Source organism: Octopus bimaculoides, chromosome 23 (assembly GCF_046866305.1).
Source record: "Octopus bimaculoides isolate indiv1 chromosome 23, ASM4686630v1, whole genome shotgun sequence".
Classification (NCBI taxonomy): Eukaryota; Metazoa; Mollusca; class Cephalopoda; order Octopoda; family Octopodidae; genus Octopus; species Octopus bimaculoides.
The window spans coordinates 17,372,288-17,396,674 of NC_142950.1; the positions used below are offsets into that span (position 1 = coordinate 17,372,288).

General features: G+C 38.5%; 1 protein-coding gene across 3 annotated transcripts in view; it reads right to left on the reverse strand.

Annotated features, from left to right (window-relative positions):
• Positions 1–24,387, reverse strand: part of LOC106882406 (4-aminobutyrate aminotransferase, mitochondrial) — a 205,254-nt gene that overhangs the window by 22,959 nt on the left and 157,908 nt on the right. For 2 of the 3 annotated variants that reach the window (XM_089340566.1, XM_089340568.1), the window contains one exon: positions 10,512–10,623. The exons of the other annotated variant lie outside the window; for it this stretch is intronic. In XM_089340566.1, the coding sequence (XP_089196692.1) occupies positions 10,512–10,623 (112 nt within the window). The remainder of the gene's footprint in view (positions 1–10,511; positions 10,624–24,387) is intronic. 3 annotated transcript variants of the gene reach the window in all.

The window sequence follows — 24,387 nt, forward strand, 5'->3', positions numbered from 1 at the left end:
GAGATAATCAAAAATGTTGGGGATGATAGATTTTGATTAATTTAACATGATTTGGTTTAGAAGGAATAAAATGTTACAAGTGGTTATGTTTTGCTTTATTTTTTTTTCCAATGAGGTGGGTTTCCTTATTTAAAAGTGTTAGCAATGGTTGAGTTTGGGCTTATATTTTTCAATGAAGAAGGTTTCCTTATTTAATCTAATTTGTGTTGGTGTTCCAATGGCACATTGATAGAATGGAAAGATTATAAATTGTGGTAGGATTTGTTTTGCGCATTTCTCAATATGATCACTAAAGGGTATCATTCTGTATTCTGGGAATGTAATCTGCTGTCGATGCAGAATGCATCTACATCTGAGCGATAATCCCGTGGACCCTATGTAGTTTTGATGGCAGCCTGAGCATCTTATGCCATAAATCAGGTTTTCTGAAGCACGCGTAAAATTAGATTTGATTTTGAATTTTTGTCCCTCTTTGAAAAGGAATTCTGATCCTTCTAGAAGGTTTGGGCATGTTGCGCAATTCGGTTGACCACATTTTTTCACTTTTGCATCTGTTATTTTGGAAAATAATTTTGCCTTTGTGAGGATCTTTTTTAGTGATTTCGGTTGTTTGTAACTTTTAATGATTTTATGTGTGTGTAAAATTTCCATTAATTTGGGGTCCTTATGTAGCATTGGTAAATTTTGGGTGATGATGGTGAAGGCTTCTTTGTTTCTGGGGTTGTATGTGGATATGTACAGCAGTATTTTCGGGGAAGGTGTGTTGCTGTGTTGAACTTTTCTTAAGCTTTCTATGTCGATTTGTGATGCACGTCTGATTCCATCCTCTATGAGTTGAACTGGGTAGTGTCTGTCAATTAGGGTGTTTTTGAGTTCTTGCAGTCTAAAGTCTCTGGCATTTTGTTCTGACACTATTGTGCATATCCTTCTTGCAAGGTTGAAGGGGATGTTTATTTTGGTGTGTCTTGGATGGCATGAATCAAATAGTAGATATTGTTTGGCGTCTGTGGTTTTGTAAAATATGTCCGTTTCTATTTTTAGGTTTATTGTTTTAATTAGTATATCCAAGAATGGGAGCTCCTTTTGGTTGTATTCCATTGTGAACTGTATGTTTGGGTTGATGCTGTTCAATAGTCTTTTGAATTTCGGGAGTGTATCTGTGTTTTCATTCCAGAGTATGAAACAGTCGTCTAGGAATCTTTTCCAATTTTCTTTTATGTATTGGGAAAGGGGGTTTCCAAATGTAGATAAAGATTCCTGGTATATTATTACTTCCAAGTAACCCATTGTTAGGTTCACAATGACTGGAGCTGCCCTAGTGCCCATAGCAATTCCGGATTTTTGTCGGTAAAATGTATTGTCAAACATGAAGTGGTTGTTTTGTAAGATGAATTCAACCGATTTAGTTATGAATTCTTTACTGATTATGTTTGGGATTTCTTCCAGGAATTGGTCCAGCCAGAACTGAATTGCCTCTAGTCTATAATTATGAGGTATACTGGTATATAAATTAATCACATCAAATGAAACTATGATTGTTTCTTCCTTGACTTTCTTTGGGAGGTGATTTAACATATCCAAGTCATCTCTGATATAGCTATTTATGTGTTCTATACTCAAAATTTTATAACATTTTTCTAACATAACGATTTAAATATATACTTTAACCATATAACACAAACCTTCTGTAGTTTTTTCACTCTTGTTTATCTTTTATACATCCAACCACATGCTTTCACATACCAACTTTCTCACCTATATATATATACATGTACACACACATATATATATACATACATACATACATACATACATACATATATATATGTCTATATAAAATTATAAAAAGGGTGCTGAATGATTACTACACCAGTTTGCTAGAAATAGGCCCCAAATGGTCTAGTAACCACTTAGATTTTTACTCCACTACACAAGGTTAATATAAATGGTTAATATAAATTAATCATGGTATTTTAAATCATTAAATAATGACTTTATCCTAATTACGTACATATATCTATATACATATACATCTATACACACACACACACACATATATATATATATATATCATCATCATCATCATCATCGTTTAACGTCCGCTTTCCATGCTAGCATGGGTTGGACGATTTGACTGAGGACTGGTGAAACCGGATGGCAACACCAGGCTCCAGTCTGATTTGGCAGAGTTTCTACAGCTGGATGCCCTTCCTAACGCCAACCACTCAGAGAGTGTAGTGGGTGCTTTTACGTGTCACCCGCACGAAAACGGCCACGCTCGAAATGGTGTCTTTTATGTGCCACCCGCACAAGCCAGTCCAGGGGCACTGGCAACGATCTCGCTCGAAAATCCTACAGGAGCCAGTCAGGCGGTACTGGCAACGGCCACGCTCAAAATGGTGCATCTCATGTGCCACCCGCACAAGAACCAGTCCAGGGGCACTGGCAACGATCTTACTTGGCTTGCCGGGTCTTCTCACGCACAGCCCATTTCCAAAGGTCTCGGTCCGTAGTCATCGCCTCGGTGAGGCCCAATGTACGAAGGTCTTGCCTCACCACCTCAGCCCAGGTCTTCCTGGGCCTACCTCTTCCACGGGTTCCCTCAACTGTTAGGGTGTGGCACTTTTTCACGCAGCTATCCTCCTCCATTCTCACCACATGTCCATACCAGCGCAATCGTCTCTCTTGCACGCCACAACTGATGCTTCTAATGTTCAGCTTTTCTCTCAAGATACTTACACTCTGACGGGTATTCACATTGACATTACACATCCAACGGAGCATATATATATATATATACATATGTATATACACACACTATATGTAAGCGTACGTGTATTTTTTCTATGAGTACAAATAACATGGAAAAAATAAATAGTTACCGGTGTAGCAAAAATCCACATAAGTGCCAAGGATGTTACAGCCTACTTATAAAGGTAGAAATTCCTGAGTTTAAGTGAAATATTATTATTCTTGTGTAGCACTCATACACCATCTGAGTAAGTTTCTTGGTCAGTGTCCAAGTCTCAGATCCGTACAACAGCACAGACTCTACTGCAGCAATGAAGAGGCAGATCTTCAGTTCTTTACAAAGGTCCAACTTCCATACAGATCTCAAACTGTGGAATGCTACCCAGGCTTTGCTCTGTCCTACAACTATATCACTCTCTGTGTTCCCAATCATTGCTCCCAGATACAGGAAGGCCTCAACCAATTCTAGTGACTTCTCGCCTTATTTATAGAATTTGTTTAAGACCATACTAAAATTATGCAAATTAATAAACCAAATGGGTGGTCATATGGTTGGTTGTACTGTGCTGTTTTGTTTAATAATCGAGCATTGTTTGTTACACATTAATTTGCTATGGAAAAGCATTGTAGTACTAGCCTAGTTACTAGATAAATTAGGATGCAACAAAACGGCTTTACCAAGTCACTGGCCAATACAAAGATTGGCAAAGAACAGGCGCTCTGAGAAAAACAACCATACTGATGGTTCAGCGAATTCATAGGCTCTCTGAAGGTAACCAAATGCTAACAGCAGTGAACACACACAAGCAATTATCTGATGAGATTGACATCAGCTTTACACCACAAACTGTCAGAAACTTCCTAAAAGAATTTGAACTGTTTGGCTGCATTGCTTGAAAGAAGCTGATAATTTCTGAGATGAACTGGTGGAAGTGGATCAAGTTTGCTAAAACCCATATTGAATGGATGGCTGAAGACTGGTCTAAAGTTCTTTGGAGCAACGAATCCAGCTTCTGCATCTTTGGATCAGATAGAAAACCTTATGTTAGATGCTGTGCAACTGAAGAATTCCATCCTAAGTATGCCAAGAAAATGGCGCAAGCAGGAGGTGGGGGTGGGGGTAATGGCGTGGGCCATGTTCAGCAGCTTAGGTGCTGGTCCAATTGTCAAGGTTGATGGTAGACTGAACAGTGTGGGATATCTGCAATTCTTAAATGAAAACGTGCTGCCATATTTAAATAATCAGATGCCACTGGGATCTATTTTCCAGCAGGATAATTGCCCTGTTCATAATGCTAGGAAAGTTTTGCAATATTTTGAGTGCAATAATATGGTGGTTATTGAGTGGCCTCTGCAGAGTCCAGATTTGAATCCAAAAGAAAATTTATGGAATTATGTTTCTAAAAGACCAACAAACTTGTCCCAATTATGTAATTTTATTGAAGGAATATGGCAGAACATTCCAAGTGATTTTTGTGCTCATTTGTTCAACTCCATATCTCACCGTTGTAAGGCCGTAATTGAAAATAATGGCTATGGAACTAGATACTAATAATAAATTTTTGTTTGTGTAATGTGAAGGAGGAAAAAGACTGAAGCAAAGAGAGAATTGCTGTAGTCTTACCTATCGATCTGGAAGGGTCACTCACAATGTCCATGTGCTCTGTCTGCCGCTGTATTGTCTAACACTGCCAACTGATTGCTCATGCCTTGCTGACCTCACATGTCCACCGTGGCCCTTCTGGTGGGACCTACAGGCCCCATTTCCGACAGGACATGCGTACTCCCTCACTTCTGGTCCTTCCCTACAACATAGCCTGGCTTATAACACTACACGCCCTCCTGATCTGAAGATCATTCAACCAACCTGCTCACACCCTCTCCTCAACCCTGACCACATGCCCTAACTTTTCTCATAATCAGCCAACCAGTGAGGAGGGTACCACTCCCTCTGCAACTACCATGGGACTTCAGGACTGGCCTCAGTTCTGAGCATGTTGCTGCTGGCTTCGTCCTCTTGTCCATTACTGTTGGCTCCATCCTCTATTGCAGTGATGATCCTGCATACATCCAAAACATGACGTGGCATGCCATCTATGGACACATTGTTCCTCGAATTGACAGAGGTTATTGTTCCCTTTCCCCAATGTGATGTGCACCGTGCATTTGGGGGTTTAACCCAGACTTCTTCCCTGACCCGCATAAAGGTATGCTCTTTCTCTTCTGTGGGTTGTGGTGATGCAGTATATGGATGTTTCTATTCATACTTGAATATTGCCCTGTGTGGCACTGATTCCTCAACCTGTCCTGGCCTGGATAATATATTATACTGAAAAACAGCCTCGGCCGGTGAAATGTGGCCTCTCTCTGCTATGGTCTTGGTGTGATGATGCCTCTCCACAACCCCATTGCCACTTGGCCAGTATGCTGCTCTGAAGAAACAGCTAACATGCCACTTGTTGAGCATTTCCACCAGCACTTCCAAGAGAAATGCAGTGCCATTGTCCACAAGCAGCTCATCCATTGGGCTTTGTTCTAGGAATATCTCAGTATTCTTGTGATTTTCTCCGTAGTCCCCATCTTCATCTCCCTCCATATGGCCAACCACTCTGATCCACAATCGAATATTGAGACATATGTCCCCCTGTTAGTAGTGCATCAGGTCCACTGCCAGCCATTTCCAGTTGTGTTCCACTGGAATGCTTCCTTCCTCATGCACATCTGGAGTGGGGTCAATGGACTGGCACCTGTTGCAGCTCCCAACTACTCTCTGCACACTCTGCCTGGTCATGTCAGAGTCAACTTTCCTGGCTAGGAACAGGGTCCTGTCCACACCCATGTGAATCATGGTATGCAGTCTCCTCAGCTCCAAGTCATTCGGTCAACACACTGCCGCTACTCCTTGCTCCAGATCCTCCAGCACCTACAACCAGGCTTCTTTACTCTGGTCAGGATGTCCTCTCAGTTCCTCTCAGAGGGTACAAAAACCACACTCAGCCTCAGGTCAAACTCGGTGTCTTATCAGCATTTCTGTGCCTCTTTTGGTTTGCACCCTCCACTCGCCGGTGATCACATCTAAGTACAGTGGCTGAATTGGTTCGGGTCTCAATGGTATGCAGCCCCCACCTCAGGGCCAGGTTCAGCCCCTTCAACATGGCATCCAGCTCCGCCACGTTGATGTGGTTGCAGTCATCCTTCTTCCCGAGCCAGGCTGCATCCTCCATCACGACACCTCTAATTTCCAGGACAACTCCCATTGCTATGCTGCTGGCATTGCACCACACGATCCCCTTCTTCAATTTGGGCCCATACCAGTTTCCTCTTACTGGGTCCTCTGCCATCACTCTCTCCAAGACTTCTTGCATCATGGCAGTTGTCTTCTCACTCATGTTGTCACTCCACCTCACTCCTTCAGCTCGCCTCTTGATGAAGCTGCATGCCGTCCGGAGCCATCCTACAATCGGGTAGTGTCCCAGCAGCTTCCCACACACAGAAAACAGTTCCCGCCTTCTTGTCTTGGAGCCCAGTTCTGGTTCTCATTCCCTCTCTGAAACACCAACGCGCCGGCCTTGTCTCTCTGTAGCTTAAGTCCCAGTGCAGCTCTTCCTTCCATCGCCTCCAGTGGTTTGGCAGTTAGCCCAAAACTCTTCAAGTGGCTTATGATCTCCTTTGCCAACACTATACTCTCATCCACCAGGATGTCATCAATATAGGAATCGGTGGCTCTTTTCACTTTGTCTGCCTTTCCCAGGATGGTTTTGAGAATTGTTGCAATAATCTTCGGTGCTGAATTTAGCCTGAATCCCAACCTGGTCAGGCAGTATGTCTGACCCTTATACTTTACTAGCTGATATTTCCACAGTCTCTCAGCCACATGTAGCTGCAGGTATACTGACTTTAAATCGAGGATTGTGGAGGTCCCTGTCATCTACCTCCACTCTCTCAAGGTTTCACTACAAATGTCTGTAGTTTTGCCACCCGTATGACACAATATGTTTGTGCAGCTCTTGGAAATCTAATACTGGCCTGACTTTATGCTTCATTGGCTGCACCACTGCCATCAGTGGTAGCACTCTACTCTCTACTTCCTCCTTCCAATGAATCAGAATACCTTCCTTGATCCACTGTTCCACCTCTCCCTCAAACTCACTTCTGGCATCCCCTTTCAGGGTATGCTGATAGCAGCCTACTGCATTTTTCAATGTCGGAGGATCTCCCTTTCAGTGCCATTCCATTGTCTGCTGTTGGCCATCGAACACAGCCTTAAAATCCTTTCTGTAATGGTGTGTGCAGCATATTTTTCTTCGCAGCTCTCACCACTCTCCTGTCGCGGACTCAGGGCGCATAGTACCCCCACATCACCGAATGTTACACCAGCTTCATTGACCATGACACCTCCCAAACAGACAATGGTGTCTATCTCCATCACCACATCGACTCTGTCCACCACACAGTCGATCAAGATTGCGCTCAACCTCAAACTCGTTCCTCATACTACCATCTCCACATCACTATCTCCTCTGCATTCAACTTCCATACCATCAACAGCCCTTACACTACTCACTCCACTCCATTCTTCCACCACCTTCAGAGTCATTAGGGCTCATGACACCTTTCCGTTCACCACGAAAGCTATTACTGGCAACAACCGTATACGTGCTTCTATTCTTTTGACAGGACGACTACCGGCGCAGTAGTTTCCCTTAGACTGTTTCCTTGAACGCATTCATTAGTGATGTGGCCTGTTTGTCTACATCGATAGCAAATTACTCCAGGCCTAGGTTCCTTGCAGTCTCTTACCATGTGCAAACCCTGACTCCGAAAACACTGCCCTTGTTCTACCCCTCTCTTCTCCTCTTTGTTTGACCCCTCCTTGTTGTTGCAGTCACTGCTAAAGGTGTCATCCTGCAACACGAGGTGTCTCTGGCCTGAGATATAACCTCTCCCATCGCCATGGAGTGAATATTCTGCAGCTTTTGCAGTTCAACCGACATGGGGTCAGGAAACCCTTTCACAAATGCTAATTTAACTGTTTGTTCCAATGCGTTATCCCTGTATCCCTCAAGTCTGGTCAATCTCCTGATTTCGTTGACAAACACATCGACCTGTTTACCCGTCCACTTTGCTTTTCTCAGTCCCATAGAACTCCCTATCTGTTGTGCCGTAAAATTTCCAATTTAAACAAAATAATGTTGGTATGGTCTTAAACTTATTTTGCCGACAATTTTTAATCATTTGAATTCATTGTGCATTATAATTATTCAAATTGTAGAAAGACATATGACGCCTATATCATTCAAAAGAGGAAAAAGTTCTACATAAACTGTAAAAAGCAAAATAATTGTATACAGTTTTGTTAAAAATAAACTAATGAAGGAATAGAACTGTCATCATCAGTCTTAGACTTATTTTGGCCAATGTATGTATGTAAATATATATCATTATCTCTATCATCATCAGTTTCCTTATCATTGTTTTAATTTTTGCATTCTAACAGAACTTGTTGAGATGAATTTTCTACAGCTGTTCATCCTTCCTGTCACCAGCCTTCACCTGTTTTGAAGCAAACATATTTCCCCATGATCAGATGTTTCACAAAAGATTATCTACAATTATCATGTAATGTCAAGGCAAGGAGCCACTCTAATATACATTCACACACACACACACACACACACACACAAACATGTATACACAGAGAGAGAAACACACATGCACAACAGTTTTCCTTCATTTTCTGTTTACCAAATCAATTCACAAGCAATGGTCAGCTTGAGGCTATGATAGAAGACACTTGGGCAAGAACCCGTGTAATGGGACTGAACCCAAACCATGTGGTTGAGAAGTAAACTTCTTATCACTCAGCCATGTCTGCATATTTTCAGTATTATTTTTTTTAATTCATGTTTATTATGGACTTCCTGTAACACATGTGCAATGATATACAGTAACCTTTTTTTATACTGTCCCTGGTTGGTATGAAGTGTTCATGACTGGACTACAGTTTATGAGAAGTTACTTATGTTAAGTAACTTCTTATTTGAATTTCTACTTGGCAATCATTGCATGTTCAAATATCACTTCAACTTCACTTCCTATTTACGTGTCATATAAACCATTCAAAAATGTTCATTTCTTTTTTCTTACACATTGTATTATCATCAATAGTGCGTGTTATCTTCCTGCTTCTTTTATACTAATAATATTTTGTTTTAAGCTTGTTTCAGTTGCTGGCAACGTTTTGTGTTGAAACTTCTTCCATAGTAGGATTCACTCTTATTATTACAGCTTAGGTTTCACTGTCTTATTTCAGTTAATATTCTTCATTTATTGATTATTGTTTTTTTTAATATTAAATGCACTTTCTGTTGGCAACTGCTTTGCAATATTTCATCTTAAAGCCTATCTGCTTTAAATTTTACATTTTCAACTATTACATGCTTTGCCAGTGTTCTACTAAGAATTAATATTTCATTGCTTTAACAATGGTAAATATACTTTTTGTATTTTTCTTTTTAACATAAATAATACTAAATAATACATTTCTATTAAATATCTACACATTGGCTTGCTTCACTTCACTTTCATTTTGTTTGTAATACTACTTGATTATATAATTGCATGTTTCATATAAATAAACAATACACTTCTTTCGTTTGCATCAAAAGGGTAGCACTAATGTGAATGAGATGGGCTAAATTTTTCACTTCATATTAATGTAGATAGGATAACAGTATTTATGATGATATTGTGTTTAGTAATGAAGACTAACTGTATTAGAAATTCATCAAAGTGAGTGTGTGTGTGTGTATGCATGTATATATATATATATATATATATATATATATATATATATATATATATATATATATATATATATATATATATATATATATATGTATATATATATATATATATATAAATTTATTGGCAGTATTTAAGCAGTAATCTTTCATTGCTTTATAAAATGCACATTCTTTTAACATAACTGCATTTCATCATATAGCCCTATTTTATGTTTTCCACTGTTGAAGTTTGAGTTTCCCCCCAGTTGCTTGTCTTGCCAGTGTTCTTCCCACATTCATTACATATTTACACATATACACTATAGAAATATACAATACATTGATATCAAATCAATGTAAAACATGCTATCTTAAAGATAGTGTATGTATGTATGTATGCATGCATGTATTTATTTTTATTTATTTGTTGTAAATGTAGCAGATAAAATAAAAAAGAGAAAACAACAAAGGAGGGACAAGTTTTAACAAATAACATATTAGTTCAGTGTTTAAAAGATAAGAGAGAAAGATCTTTTTTGTTTCAAACATTAGTCTTTCATCAAAAAAGAAACAAATAAAGCAGAGTAATGTGAGAAAAAGAAAATAAGAAAAGGAAGAAAACGAGTCAGGGATTAGCAGCTAGGTGGGAATGCAGTTCTATGGGAGGGAGTTAAGGATGGAGGGGATGCAGATGTATAGGGGTGTAATCCATGTTTTATATATGCATATGTATGTGTGTCTCTTTGTGCTTATTTTCCACCACCGCCAATTCACAACCGCTACTGGTTTGTTTACATCCTGTTACATAGTGGTTCTGCAAAAAGGGCCAATAAAATAAGTACCAGTATAAACCAATAAGTATTGGGGATGTGTATTTGTTTGACTAAACCCTTCAAGCCAGTGCTCCAGCATGACTGCAGTGAAAATGACTGAATCAAGTTAAAGAAAAGCAATAAGAGAAGGAGCAATACCAACCTTTATTCCTGATCTCAACTATCGCTTTATCTCTGACCTCTGTACTTGGGAAGTCAACAGCACAGTATGTACCGATACCTCGGGCATTTTGAAGAACTCCTGGGTAGTCATTCTATAGAATTGAAAAGAGTATACCACATTTTATATAATGGTAACATTAAATCTGTAATATTTATACATTATTGAAAAACGCACAAACACATATATTCAGCTCTTTATGTCTTGAAAGATGATCTAAGCAGTGGAGAATGTCTTAAGTATTCATATTCTTCTTCTTTAGTGAGTAAAGGAGTCAAACATATATATTATTGTTTTACTTGTTTAAGTCATTACACTGCAGCCATTCTGGGGCACTGCTTTGAAGTATTTTTAGTTGAATGAATCAACCACAGTACTTGCTTTTTTAAAGCCTGGTACATCTGTTGGTCTCTTTTACCAAACTGCTAAGTTATGGGAGCATAAACACATCTGGTTATCAAGCAGTGGTGATGACAAACACAGACACACACATGAATGTATGTGCATGTGCACACATGTAACGGGCTTGTTTTCAGTTTCCATCTACCAACTGAGATGCCAGCACATTGACAAAAGTAAAGCCACTAACTTGGCTAGCCACATATGGTGTTTGAAGACCATGCCACATGGAATCAAGTGGAAAATCAAAAAAAAGTTCATTCCATATGTCAATGAATTTAAGAAATGCAACTCATGCAGAGCTGAAAGATCACATATCCTTTTCAGAGCTAAGAATTCTACTACATTGCTACACTGCTGAACTTCAGATCAGAAATTTTCAGCAAATGCAAGCATATAGCTAAATTTCTTTTGGCAATTTGGAAGACCCCTGCCCCTCTAGAATGAGTAGGTGTGTTGCTGACTTTGGAGCCTTTCTCCATTCATTCATTGTACAACTAGCTTTATTACAGCTTTACCACGAAAAGGGACATAACTCCATATTTTTTCTTTTCTTTTTCCATTTTTTCTTGTCTAGACTACATTTCCAATGCATAAAAAACTATTAGTAGCTTGTAACTGTATACAGTCAACATTAAGTTTATATATACAAATATATATGTATGTATGTATGTGTCTGTGTGTGTGGAGAGAGAGAGAGAGAGAGAGAGAGTGAGAGAGAGTTTTTGAAGTGATGTAAAGATATTGTATATTGAGAATAATAAGGTAGTTAGAATGTTGGATGATTATATATAATTTTATTTACATTTTCAGCACTTTCTTCAGTTATTGAATTTATCAAAAATGTGGTTTATAGTAAGTTTGCTTCATCTTTTTACATAAAATTGAAACTGATGATGTTTTAGAAAGAGAGAGAAAGAGAGGTGGGGAGAAACAGAGAGGGGAAAAGAGAGGAACAAATTAGAATGGAAGGTACAGGGGTGAGAGACAAGGGGAGAGTGGGAGATATTGAAGATAGAGAAGACAGAGAAAATAGAGAAGAGTAGAAGGAGTGTTTTGGGGGTTTGCAAAGGAAGGGACAAGAAAGAAAAAGTTGCTTGATTAAGATTCAATATGGTGTTTATTTTCCTTTTTAGTGACCTTTTGGGTGGGGAAGGAAAGGAATTTTTTGTATTCAAGTGGTCAAGGTTTGTAATTGGAAGACCAGATGTTTTTGATTTTCTCCAGTAGAAATTATTACATTTCAAGGTCTTGCTTTTTTAATTCTTTTGTATTCATTAATGTAAGGGGGAGAGAATGGTTGTATGGATGTGGTCAAATTTTCTGATTAAAATTCAGATGTTATTTTTGATTTAGATGTGTATGGCTACGTTTTTGAAAGAGTGATTTTAAAGTAAGTATAAGTATGATTTTAAATACAATCTGAAAAAAGTGTAAGTGTGAGAAAGCATTTCTCAATTATAAATATGATCTGAATTTCTTAAAAAAATTATAAATATGTTAAGCCCTCCAACCCCAAGTCTAGCTACCAACAGACTGTCCTCCACTATCCATGATCTCATCTCCTCTTCCCTACTTACCACAGTAAATAGCTTGGATCTGGGTTCACTCCTACTGCATGGCACCGGGTAAGTGTCTTCTACTATAGCCTCAGGCTGACCAAAGTCTACCAAAGCCTTGTGAGTGGATTTGGTAGACGTAATATATATATATATATATATATATATATATATATCATCATCATCATCATCATCATCGTTTAACGTCCGCTTTCCATGCTAGCATGTGTTGGACGATTTGACTGAGGACTGGTGAAACCGGATGGCAACACCAGGCTCCAATCTAATTTGGCAGAGTTTCTACAGCTGGATGCCCTTCCTAACGCCAACCACTCAGAGAGTGTAGTGGGTGCTTTTACGTGTCACCTGCACGAAAACAGCCACGCTCGAAATGGTGTCTTTTATATATATATATATATATATATATATATATATATATATATATATATATATATATATATATATATATATACACACACATATACACATGTATGTGTGTGTATATGTTTGTGTGTCTGTGTTTGTCCCCCAACATCGTTTGACACCTGATGCTGGTGTGTTTACATCCCCGTTACTTACCAGTTCGGCAAAAGAGACTGATAGAATAAATACTAGGCTTACAAAGAATAAGTCCTGGGGTCAATTTGCTCAACTAAAGGTGGTGCTCCAGTATAACTGCAGTTAAATGACTGAAACGAATAAAAGAATGATCTGTGTTCCTTGAATTTTCCTTATCTACATATTTCCAAATCAACCATTTAATTTTGGTGAGAACTTCTTCATGAAATATGGTTCCATTATCTTTCAGAAGTTTGAGTCATTCCTTGAACATTTGTAGGAGAAGATCTTGAATTTTCCTTTCCACATATTTCCAAATGCTTGCTCAGTGAACTTTTCCATAGTTCCTCTTGTCGGATTTGCTGTCTGTGGATTCTTACACATTGGCAAAGGGAATTTTTGGTTTCACCAATATAATTCTCCTTGCATCTGGGGCAAATAATGCAGTAGATGAGATTTTGTGTCTTGCATTTCATATTTGCATTTATGTTGAATGAGAATCCACTCTTAAATTTTATGTGGGTGTTGCCATCTATATATTTGAAGTTATTGTTGCTGTTGTATATTCCATCTCTACTATTTCCATTATTTATTAGTTTCACCGGGTATTTTTGTTCTTGTAGGAAGTTTTTAAGTTCATCAAATCTAATTTGGCATATTTGTGGATTAATTACTATGGTGCAAATGCATCTTGCCATATTGTATGGGATGTTTCTTTTGATGTGTGAGGGGTGGCATGAGTAGAAATTCAAATATTGGTGTGTGTCTGTTCATTTGTAAAATATGTCTGTTGTAACAGTGGAATTGTGTATTTTGATGTGAATGTTTAGGAATGGTAGTTCATTGTAGCTTGTTTCTGTTGTGAATTTGATAGATGGATGCAGTGTGTTGAGGATGTTGTAAAATGTATGTAGGTCTTCTTTTGATCTATCCCAAAAAATGTAAGTTATCAAGGTAGATTTTTCCTACTTCCCCTAGGTTGGCATATGTAGGTGCAAATTTTGTACCTATAAGCCCAACCCTTTATCTATTGGTATATCCTATTATCAAATCTGAAGGTGTTTTCTTCTAGTACTAGACAAGTGATGAAGTCTGTTTTGAAATGTTCATCTATACATCTTCTGTGTCTCTCTACCCAGTGTTCGACTGCCTCCAGGCCCAAGGTATGAGATATGTTGGTATAGAGGTTAGTGACGTCAAAACTTGCAAGGATAGTATCTTCTGGGACAGTAGTTGGGATATGTTTGAGAAAGTCCTTGTCATCCCGTATGTAACTGGGTATTAATGGGCATAAGGGTTTGAGGAGTATATTCAAGAAGTGATTCAGTTGTTGTATTGGGGCTTGAGACCCAGCAACTATCAGTCTCATTTTGAGGTCTGTGGGTCTTTGTATTTTTACGTATTGGCTCCTCTGTTCAATTATGACCCTCTGTATCTTGGAGTTTTTGTGGATTTGGGGCAATCCATAGAAATTGCTCTCTTTGATTATGGGGGTTGCATAAATAATCTTTTTCCTTGTCTGTGAAGGAATCCTGGTATTGGCTGATTAATGTTCTGATTTTATTTAGTGTTGCTTTTCCCGGGTTTCATGATTCTTCCTCATAGTATGTTTGAGCTGTTAAAATTTCTAGTATTTTTATTTGTAGTAGTGTGTGTCCATGATTACTATCACTCCACCCTTGTCGGCTTCCTTTAGGATTACTGAATTGTCGTTCTGTAGGCTTTGTAAAGCTACCTTGGTTTTGTTTGCATTTATGGGTACTGAGAGGGAATTTTGAGATTGTTTCTATATATGTATCTAAGTGTTTGTCGCTCCTCTCATATGGGGTGAAATGAGATATTTTTCTTCCAATTGATTTGTCCTTTACTTTCTTATTGTTGAAGAATTCTTATATATATATATATATATATATATATATATATATATATATAAAAATAAATATAAGGATATCGAATCTCTCCAAAATACACACCCTCGACCACCTTCTCCCGCTCTATCTTTTTCTCCTCTCTTTCACCTTCCTATGCACATTCCATTCTATGCTTCATAATCCATTTAAATCATATTTTCTACGAATTTCTCGCTCACACTAAACAATGTAAACTCCACTCACTCCTTCATTCCGTCACACCCGATGCCACTTCTTCCCCGATACACTTCTCCCTCATCCTTACCCTAACCCTTCTGTTACTCCAATCCCCACACACTTACTCTCTCCTCTCTCGGCTGAAGCTCTCCACCAACTTCAAGACACCTCCTTCTATAGCCCTCTGCCCTCCAACCCCATGCCTAGCTACCAACTGACTGTCCTCCACTATCCATGACCTCATCTCTTCCTCCTGTCTCCCTCCCACTGCCTCCAACTGCATTGTCTGCACACCACACACCCCTACTATTTACTTCCTTCCCCAAATTCACAAGTCCAACAACTTTGGCTGCCCCATCATTTCCGCCTGTAACTGCCCCATAGATATGACCTTGAAATACCGCGAACATGTCCTTGCCTCCTTAGTGGCTTCCATTCCCTCCCACATCCACGACACTAACCATGCTCTCCGTCTTTTCAATTCTTTCTCATGGCTCCTCTAAATTTCTCTTCACTCTTGATATCAAGTCTATATACAGTGATCCCACACAACGAAGGACTTCTTGCCTTCAAACACTTCCTAGACCTTCGACCTAACCTCCAATCTAACATGTCCACACTTTGTCTGGCCGAACCAGTTCTCTCCCTCAACTGCTTCTTGTTTGCGGGGTAGTTTTACCAACAATTCTTGGGAGTGGCAATGGGAATTAGAATGGGCCCCAACTATGTGAACCTGTTCGTTGGCTATGCTGAGGCCCAAATATTTTCAAGATTCACTGGTCCCACTCCCAAACTATATGGTCGTTATATTGATGACTGTATCGGTGCGACCTCACTCTCCCATGAACAACTAGACTCCTTCCTCTTTTTTGTCCTCCTTCAAATGAGCCCACAACCTGCGTGACCTCCTGGTCCACAGTTTCTTCCCTAACCCCACCTCCCAACCTGGCTCGTTCCCCTGCTCCCGCCTGTACTGCCGCACTTGCCCCAACCTCTCCAACACCACCATCTTCACAGGCACCCATCATCGTCCCTATCATATCACTGACTCCTTTACCTGCATTCTAGCAATGTCATTTACTGCATCTCCTGCTCTTTCTGCCCTTCTTTGTACATTGGTCAAATGAATATAATGTCAGCTACTTCATTCTTCATATTAATATATATATATATACATATAGTAATAATAATAATAATAATAATAATAATAATAATAACAACAAAAGCTATAAAACAAATGAAATCCAAACTAAAACTAGAACAGCAACGGACCATGATAAAACGATGGCAAGAAAAGCCCCTACATGGTAAATACTGGGCTAAACTAAATGCAAAAGAAATAAACAGAGAAAAATCCCAGCAATGGTTGAGAAGCTCAGGACTCAGAGCAGAGACTGAAGGATTTTTAATTGCTGCACAAGACAAAAGCCCCCCAACAGAAATTACCAAAAACATATAATGAAAAGAAACATAACAAGTAACTGTAGAATATGTAGAGATGGACAAGAAACAATAAATCATATTATCTCTGGCTGCCCAGTCCTGGCTAAGAAGGAATATATTCACAGACACGACAGAGCTGGGACCTATATACACTGGAAGCTATGCCAACACTATGGAATAACAACAGAAAAAATATGGTATAAACACACGCTAGAAAAGGTCACAGAAAACGAGAAAGCAACCATACTCTGGGATATGCCAATACACACAGATAGAGAAATTAAGGCAAATATACCAGATATAGTTGTCAAAGATCATGAAGAAAAAAATGCTTTCTAATTGATGTATCAATACCAGCAGATGACAACGTCTCCCTAAAAGAAATGGAAAAACTTTCAAAATACAAAGACCTGGAAATAGAGGTAACTTGAATGTGGAATCTAAAAACAGAAACAATTCCTATCATAGTAGGTGCCTTAGGTATAATAAAAAAATATTCAGACAACTACATAACAAAAACACCAGGACTTACAAATATATATAACATACAGAAAATTGCACTACTGGGCACTGCACACATCCTACGCAAAACACTTTCAATACAGTAACCATAAGAGCATCACAGCACATACCCAAGGCACACAGAGCTGCGCTCGGTAGTGAAGTGAAAGCACGTTATAAAAATAAAACTACTGAATAATAATACTAATAACGATAATAATAACAACAACAATAATAATCCATAAATAGAATTTATAAATTTGTGCACACATAGATATCAAAACAAATCAAACCTTACCACACACTCCTCCTTTTCCTCTATCATTACCATTCCTTTCTCTCTTTCCATCACCTTCTACACAATCTAGGTACTTAGTACCATCATAACAATTCCATCTCACTCCTATTATTGTGTGTGTATATATATATATATATATATATATATATTATCATAAGATCTGGTAATTAGTTATATATTAATATATTAATTAATATTGATTAATTATCAGGGGGCCAGCACATTTAAAGAATCAAAGAGATTCAGAAATATTATCTGCAATCTCAGGAGATTAAGGTACATTAATCCCCTGAGATTGCAGATAATATTTCTGAATCTCTTTGATTCTTTAAATGTGCTGGCCCCCTGATAATTAATCGATATTAATTAATATATTAATATATGACTAATTACCAGATCTTATAATAATATTTACCCATTACTCATGTTCTCATTCTGAATATATTCGACGCAGTAAACAGTTTCTGCGGATATATTCTTGGAATTAGCGCACCAAAACGAAGACTTTTGAACTTTACCATTAAGCTGTAATTAGCAGAACCATATGCACGCGCACCCATGGCGGTGGGCAACTATGTATATGATTCTGATAATTGCTGCTACATTACAAATCAGGCTGATGAGGAATAGACAAATGGTAAGAATTTGTTAAATCCGAAACCTGGTTCCTGTTTAATAATGATTTTCTTAGGTGATTTTAAATGTCTTGCCCGCTCACGTTTTTGGTATGCTGCTATATTTCATGTTGAGAACTTTTTAGGTCTTAATAGACACAAAATGTGATCTATTTCTAGCGCATTAATTGTCCACGTTAGTGGTCGACGTTATTTTAAAAATATATATATATATATATATATATATATATTTACATATATATATTTACACTCACCATTAATCCAAATACACACAGGACCATCCACATACACCAATGAACCTTTCAATTGATGAAAATTGATAAACATCCTTCAGTTGAACATTTGTTACATGGATTATTATTATTATTATTATTATTATTATTATTATTATTACTACTACTACCACTACTACTACTATATTTATCCAACATTGTCAGTATGATCCCATAAAATTGTGGTTGCAGTTTGGAATCACTAGGCCATAGCAGATATAATGAAATAGGAGTTTTTATATGTGTACTCAAAAATATTTCCCATAAATGAACTTAAAGGATATATAAATATATATAAGAAAAAAAGAAGAAAATGGAGAAATTGACATATAGACATTAGTTTATTCAAAGATATTCAAATCAATATAACATGAAATTTTTATCCCTACAGCCGTTTCTATATCTGATTGATTCAATTAGAGAAATTAAATTAATTAAAAATTTTCACATTGAAACTGGTTAATTGGGTATTTCATCAGGGGAGAATTTCCCAGAAAGTAGTTACATTTCAACATGTTGGTTGAGCCCTTGACAGACTCAGATGTGAACGTTTTGGGAATGCATATATTTAAAAAAACCCATTATGAGTGTATATATACATATAAACAAATACGTATGATATAGTTGTGATGTTATTAATAATTAATTATATGTTAGAACTACTTGAAATTTGAATCTGTTGATACTTCACGTTTTATTGCACTAGCATGCACAAATATAAGCATTTAAGAATGCTTAGTAGCATATTGATATAAAAATATTAATTAAATAGTAAAGTTGTATATTAAGTTTTTCTACACAGGAGACAGTATCATTGCGATTTATTTGCTATAAATTTAATCAAGCACACTTCTCATCAATATGTTGTTGATATTTTGTAATAAAATTATTAAACTAAAAGGTAAAATGTATTGATCTTATAGTAGTAGTGGCTTTAGTAATTTTAGTTTTTTATATAAAAATTTTTTATCAATTGTATTTGGTAACGTTTAAGTTTTCCTTTGTTTACATAGTTGTATTGACCATAACTTTTGTGCACAAATATGGATGACACTATAACTATAATATGATAATTAATTAGCAGTTTTTGATACGTCATATTTTTTGTTGGCTTCCATATTTTAATAAACGCACGCACAATTACATGATGAATATTACCGCCCTCTCTCTTCCCATCTCTCTTTCAATCTCTCACTCTCTCTAACACCTAGTTCACCCTAACTGCAACACCACTACCAATAACAGCTATTACATATCACAAATGCACGTACACAACTATATCATACGTATTTGTTTATATGTATATATACACTCATAACGGTTTTTTAAAAATATATACATTACCAAAATGCTCACATCTGAGTCTGTCAAGGGCTCGACCAACACATTGGAATGTAACTCCTTTCTAGGAAATTCTCCTCTGATGAAATACCCAATTAACCAGTTTCAATATGAACATTTTAAATTAATTTAATTTAATTTCTCTAATTGAATCAATTGGATATGGAAATGACTGTAGGGATAAGAATTTTATATTATATTGATCTGAATATCTTTGAATAAACTGATGTCTATATGTCAATTTCTCCAGATAGGTATCGCTAGCAAGTATATTCTCAATACTATCAACTCCGATATCAGAAAGGCTACAGCATTGATTCAATGGAACTCCAGTGCAGCCATGATCGATTGGTTCCACGGTATTGAGAATAAATCAGCCTGCAGATTCACCCAGTTCGACATTGTCAACTTCTATGCTTCCATATCTAAGCCCCTCCTTCTGAAAGCCTTAACTTTTGCTGAGCAATACACCAGCGTAAGTGATCTTCATATCAGAATTATCATGAATGCCAGTAAGTCAATTCTGGTCCACGAAGATTCCTTCTGGGTGAAGAAAGAAGGTGGTCCATTTGTTCGATGTCTCTATGGGGAGTTTTGACAGGGCTGAAATTGCCGACTTTGTTGGATACCCTCAAGAGATGTACCCATCCACATAGGTCGGCCTTATATAGGGATGACAGCCTGGCTATCTCAAGCCATATGAATGGCCATGCCATGGACAGGTTCAGGAAGGACTTGATAAAAATATTCAAGGAGTTCAGGCTGTCCATAATGGTTACCATCAACCTGACTACGGTCGATTTCTTGGACATAACCTTAGACCTGAACACATGAAAGTATTAACCCTACAGGAAGCCTAATGAGGAAACGGTATACATCCACAAGGGATCAAACCATCCCCCGCTGTAATTAGAAACCCAGTTTCAGGCATTAGCAAACAGGTATCTAATCTCTAGGTTAACAGAGAGATCTTTAATAGGGCCACCCACCACTACGACGATGCTTTGGCTAGGAGTGGGTTTACTGAGAAGCTCACGTATGTGGACATTCCCCAACTCCCTCTCATTACCCCAAGAGGATTAGGAAAAGGAAAATTAACTGGTATAATTCCCCTTTCAACCTAGAAGTAGCTAAGGGCTTCCTGTTGCTAATTAAGAAACACTTCCCCAGAGGCCACAAGTATTACAAACTCTTCAACCCTCGTAATGTCAAGTTGAGCTACTTCTGCTTAGATAACATCACATCTAACATTGCACGCATCAACAGATGTAAAAATGCACCTTCACAACCTCCAACCCCAACTTGCAACTTTCGAAACCCCTCTACCTTCCCTCTAGAAGGATCCTACAGAGTCAGTCTTACACCATCCAATGGCATCACTAGGCACTATATGGGCATGACAGTTAATGACTTCAAGGGAAGATACTCCCAGCACATGCACAGGAACAGAGAGAACTCTACTTCCCTGTGTCATTTTCTCTAGAGACTGCATCACCTCTGAGACAAAACACCCAGAGTGAAGTGGACCATTATTGATGGAGCACCATCATATTCATCTGGCAGCCCTTACTGCCAACTTTGCCTCCACAAAAAACTGTATATCCTCTACCAACCTGCAGTGTCCATCAATAAGAAATATGATCTATCTTATAGATGTCACCAGAGATATGCCCTTCTGGCAAAGCCATTGACTATCGACAACCTGGATATACCACCTTAGTACCAGCTGCTACCCTGCACCGCCTGAACCATCACCAATCAGCCCCTATGAACAGGACTGCCAATTACCAATCCCCAAAGCTTATGAATCCCCAATGCTTGTTAAGCGCATGTACACTCATACATTCACATGCACACAAGTACATGTATGCATATGCATACATATGCACATGCATGCAAATATATGCATATAAATGGATACGCATGTGTGTGAGTCTGTGTGTATGTACATGCATGCACATAAATATATATATATGGACATATATGTGTATGTACGTGCACATGTGTGCAAGCACATATTCATATATCTGTGTGTATGTGTGTGTGGGTGTGTGCATGCAGACCCATGCAAACACATGCACACTTGCATAAATACAAATGTGCAAAACCATATAAGCACGTTCACACATTCATATATACATGTATATACTTGCACACACTGCCCCTTCCTAATTTTCCTGTTCACCATGCGGTATTTCCCAAGTAACTGTTGTTGCTGATATACCAACATCAAACCATGACACCGTTTGACCTTTCTCAACCAATCGCAGCCCACTTTCAGATAATAACAATCAACTTCTCTCATTAAAATTCAAAATAGCTGAAGATCAGCATCATGATCCACACACACACACACATTACATGTTTGTATTCTATTCAATTTTTGGTAGATCTACAAAACAAAAGTACTCCATCCATCAAGAGATAAATATGATTTAATAGACACTGAATTTAAATGTGAACAACTGTGAGTTACATGCTTGGATAACAGTAATCAGGCAAACTTGTACAGTGTATTAGATGTTATCCTACAGTCTTTCAGGTTCAAAGTAAACGTGGCTGCTCTCTGACAAAAAGTAAGCAAGACCAGTATATAGGCAAAAAAAACAGAGGAAAAAGAAAAAGAAAATACAAACAAACATGAGGACGTAGCACAAGCAATGTATTGATATGATGCTCAGAGAAAGAAGAGAATTGTTTTACATTTGGAGCATAGATCTTTGTTGGAAACAGGAAAAACAGGAAAGTTCAAAAGGAAAGAAGGAAGGAGAAAAAATTGCCAAGTCCATGTGCAATTACATTTCTGAAGTGACTGGAAGTAGGAGGAAGAGAAAGTGCTTTCTGGGACAGGAGAGTATGAAGATGGTCAGTATGTGTGTTCATGGTAGCGCGTGCGCAGTAGTGTATGTGTGTATGATAGCGTGTGTGTGGGGGGGGGGCAGTAACTACGTGTGTGTGTGTGTGTGTGCATGGTAGCATGTGTGTATGTGGTGGTAACTGTATGTGTGTGTGTGCATGGTAGCATGTGTGTATGTGGTGGTAACTGTATGTGTGTGTGATAGCATGTGTGCGCTTGTGGCTGTATGTGTGTATGTTTGCATGTGTGTATAGATGGACGAGTCAATAGTGAGTCAGAGACAGTCTGAAGGGAGTGTGAATGAGTGGGTGTGACTCTGTGTGTGTGTGTGTTGGCATGTATGCATAGATAGATTTGGAGTATGTGTGTGTGCACATGTATGGGTGCATGTGTGTGTGTCTCTCTCTCTGTATATATGTGTGTGTGTGTGGAAGTGTATGTATGTGCGTGTATATGTGTGCATTGTGTGTGTGGAGGTATATGTGCTTTCATGTATGTGTATATGTGTGAGTATGTGTGTGTGTGAATGTGTGCATGCGTGAGAGGGAGAAAGGGGTGAAGTGGAATGTGTGGGTGTAGCCAAAGGTGTGTATGCAGGCGTACATGTATGCGTGGGAGTGTGCGGGCGTGTGTTTGGTTGTGTGTGTGTGTGCACATGGATGTGTGTGTGCAGTGTGTGGTACAGAAATATAAAATATAAAAAATAATACAAATAAATCATGAAAAATAAAAATTAGTAATAAGAAGAACACTCAGAGAGCCCAAATCTACGCCAAGGCAATACCAATGTCCTCTCAACGATTAGCCAGAGATGATTTTTAAAATGAGAATATCTGAAATAAACTTGACTGCTCTCACAAATGAGAATACTAAAAATGAACCGCTCTCAAAAATTAAGTAAAAAATCCGGAAAAATAATCCAGAATTCTTGTCCGGTACCAGATTGATCCCAAAACCTAATCAGTTCATGCCAGTCATGAGGCCAAACATCCCTGAAAGTTTCATCTGAATCCATCCAGTGGTTCTTGAGATATCTTGTCCATAGACAAACAAACGCAACTGAAAACAATACCTCTGCCTTCGCAAAGGCGAAGGTAATAAACAAAATAAATGAAAAAGATTACATGAATAAATCAGTAACAGAAATAGAATCAGTAACAGAAAAATGGGACTTAAAGACAGGCAGGAGAAGGAGTTCCTAATGCAGAGGGTGTGCTGGTTGGATCCAGTGAGGGAGGTGGTGTTGGTGATGAAAGGACAAGTATGACAATGGGATCTGGAGCAAGGGAAGGATCCAGGTTGGATTGGAATGGAGTGGGGAGGGAACTGCAGATCAGTAGATTGCATAGGTTATGGGCGTGTTTGAAATAGGGCAAGGGTGGGTTGGGGCAAATAAGGAGGGTGGTAGGTTCTAGCTGGAGGCGACAGAAGGCCTGCAGGATCTTCCAAGGATGAGGTAAGGTGGAGGGGTGGAAAAGGAGGGGAAAAGGGATGCAGTTGGGGATTGGTGTGGGGAAGGAGAGAGGGCAGTAGTGCAATCGATTTGACAAGCATGGGTAAGGCCAGTTTGGACAAGGGTGGATGGGTATCCACAATGCATGAACAAGAGGGTCAGGTATTGGGACTGGGTTTCGAAATCCTGGTCCTGGCTGCACAGGCATTGGAGGTGGAGGAACTGGGAGTAGGGGATGACCCGTTTGGTGTGGAAGGGATAGGAGGAGGAAAAGTTGAGGTAGAAGTGGAAGTTTGTGGGTTTAAAGAATGCAGAGGTGGTGTGAGAGTGGGTGAGGGGGTCAATGAAGAGAGAGATAGTGAGGAAGTTTACAGATGTATAAGAGATGGTAGGGGTGAATTTGAGAGACTGGTGGAAGTTAGAAATGAAAGCAATGGAATTGGAGAGCTGTTCAC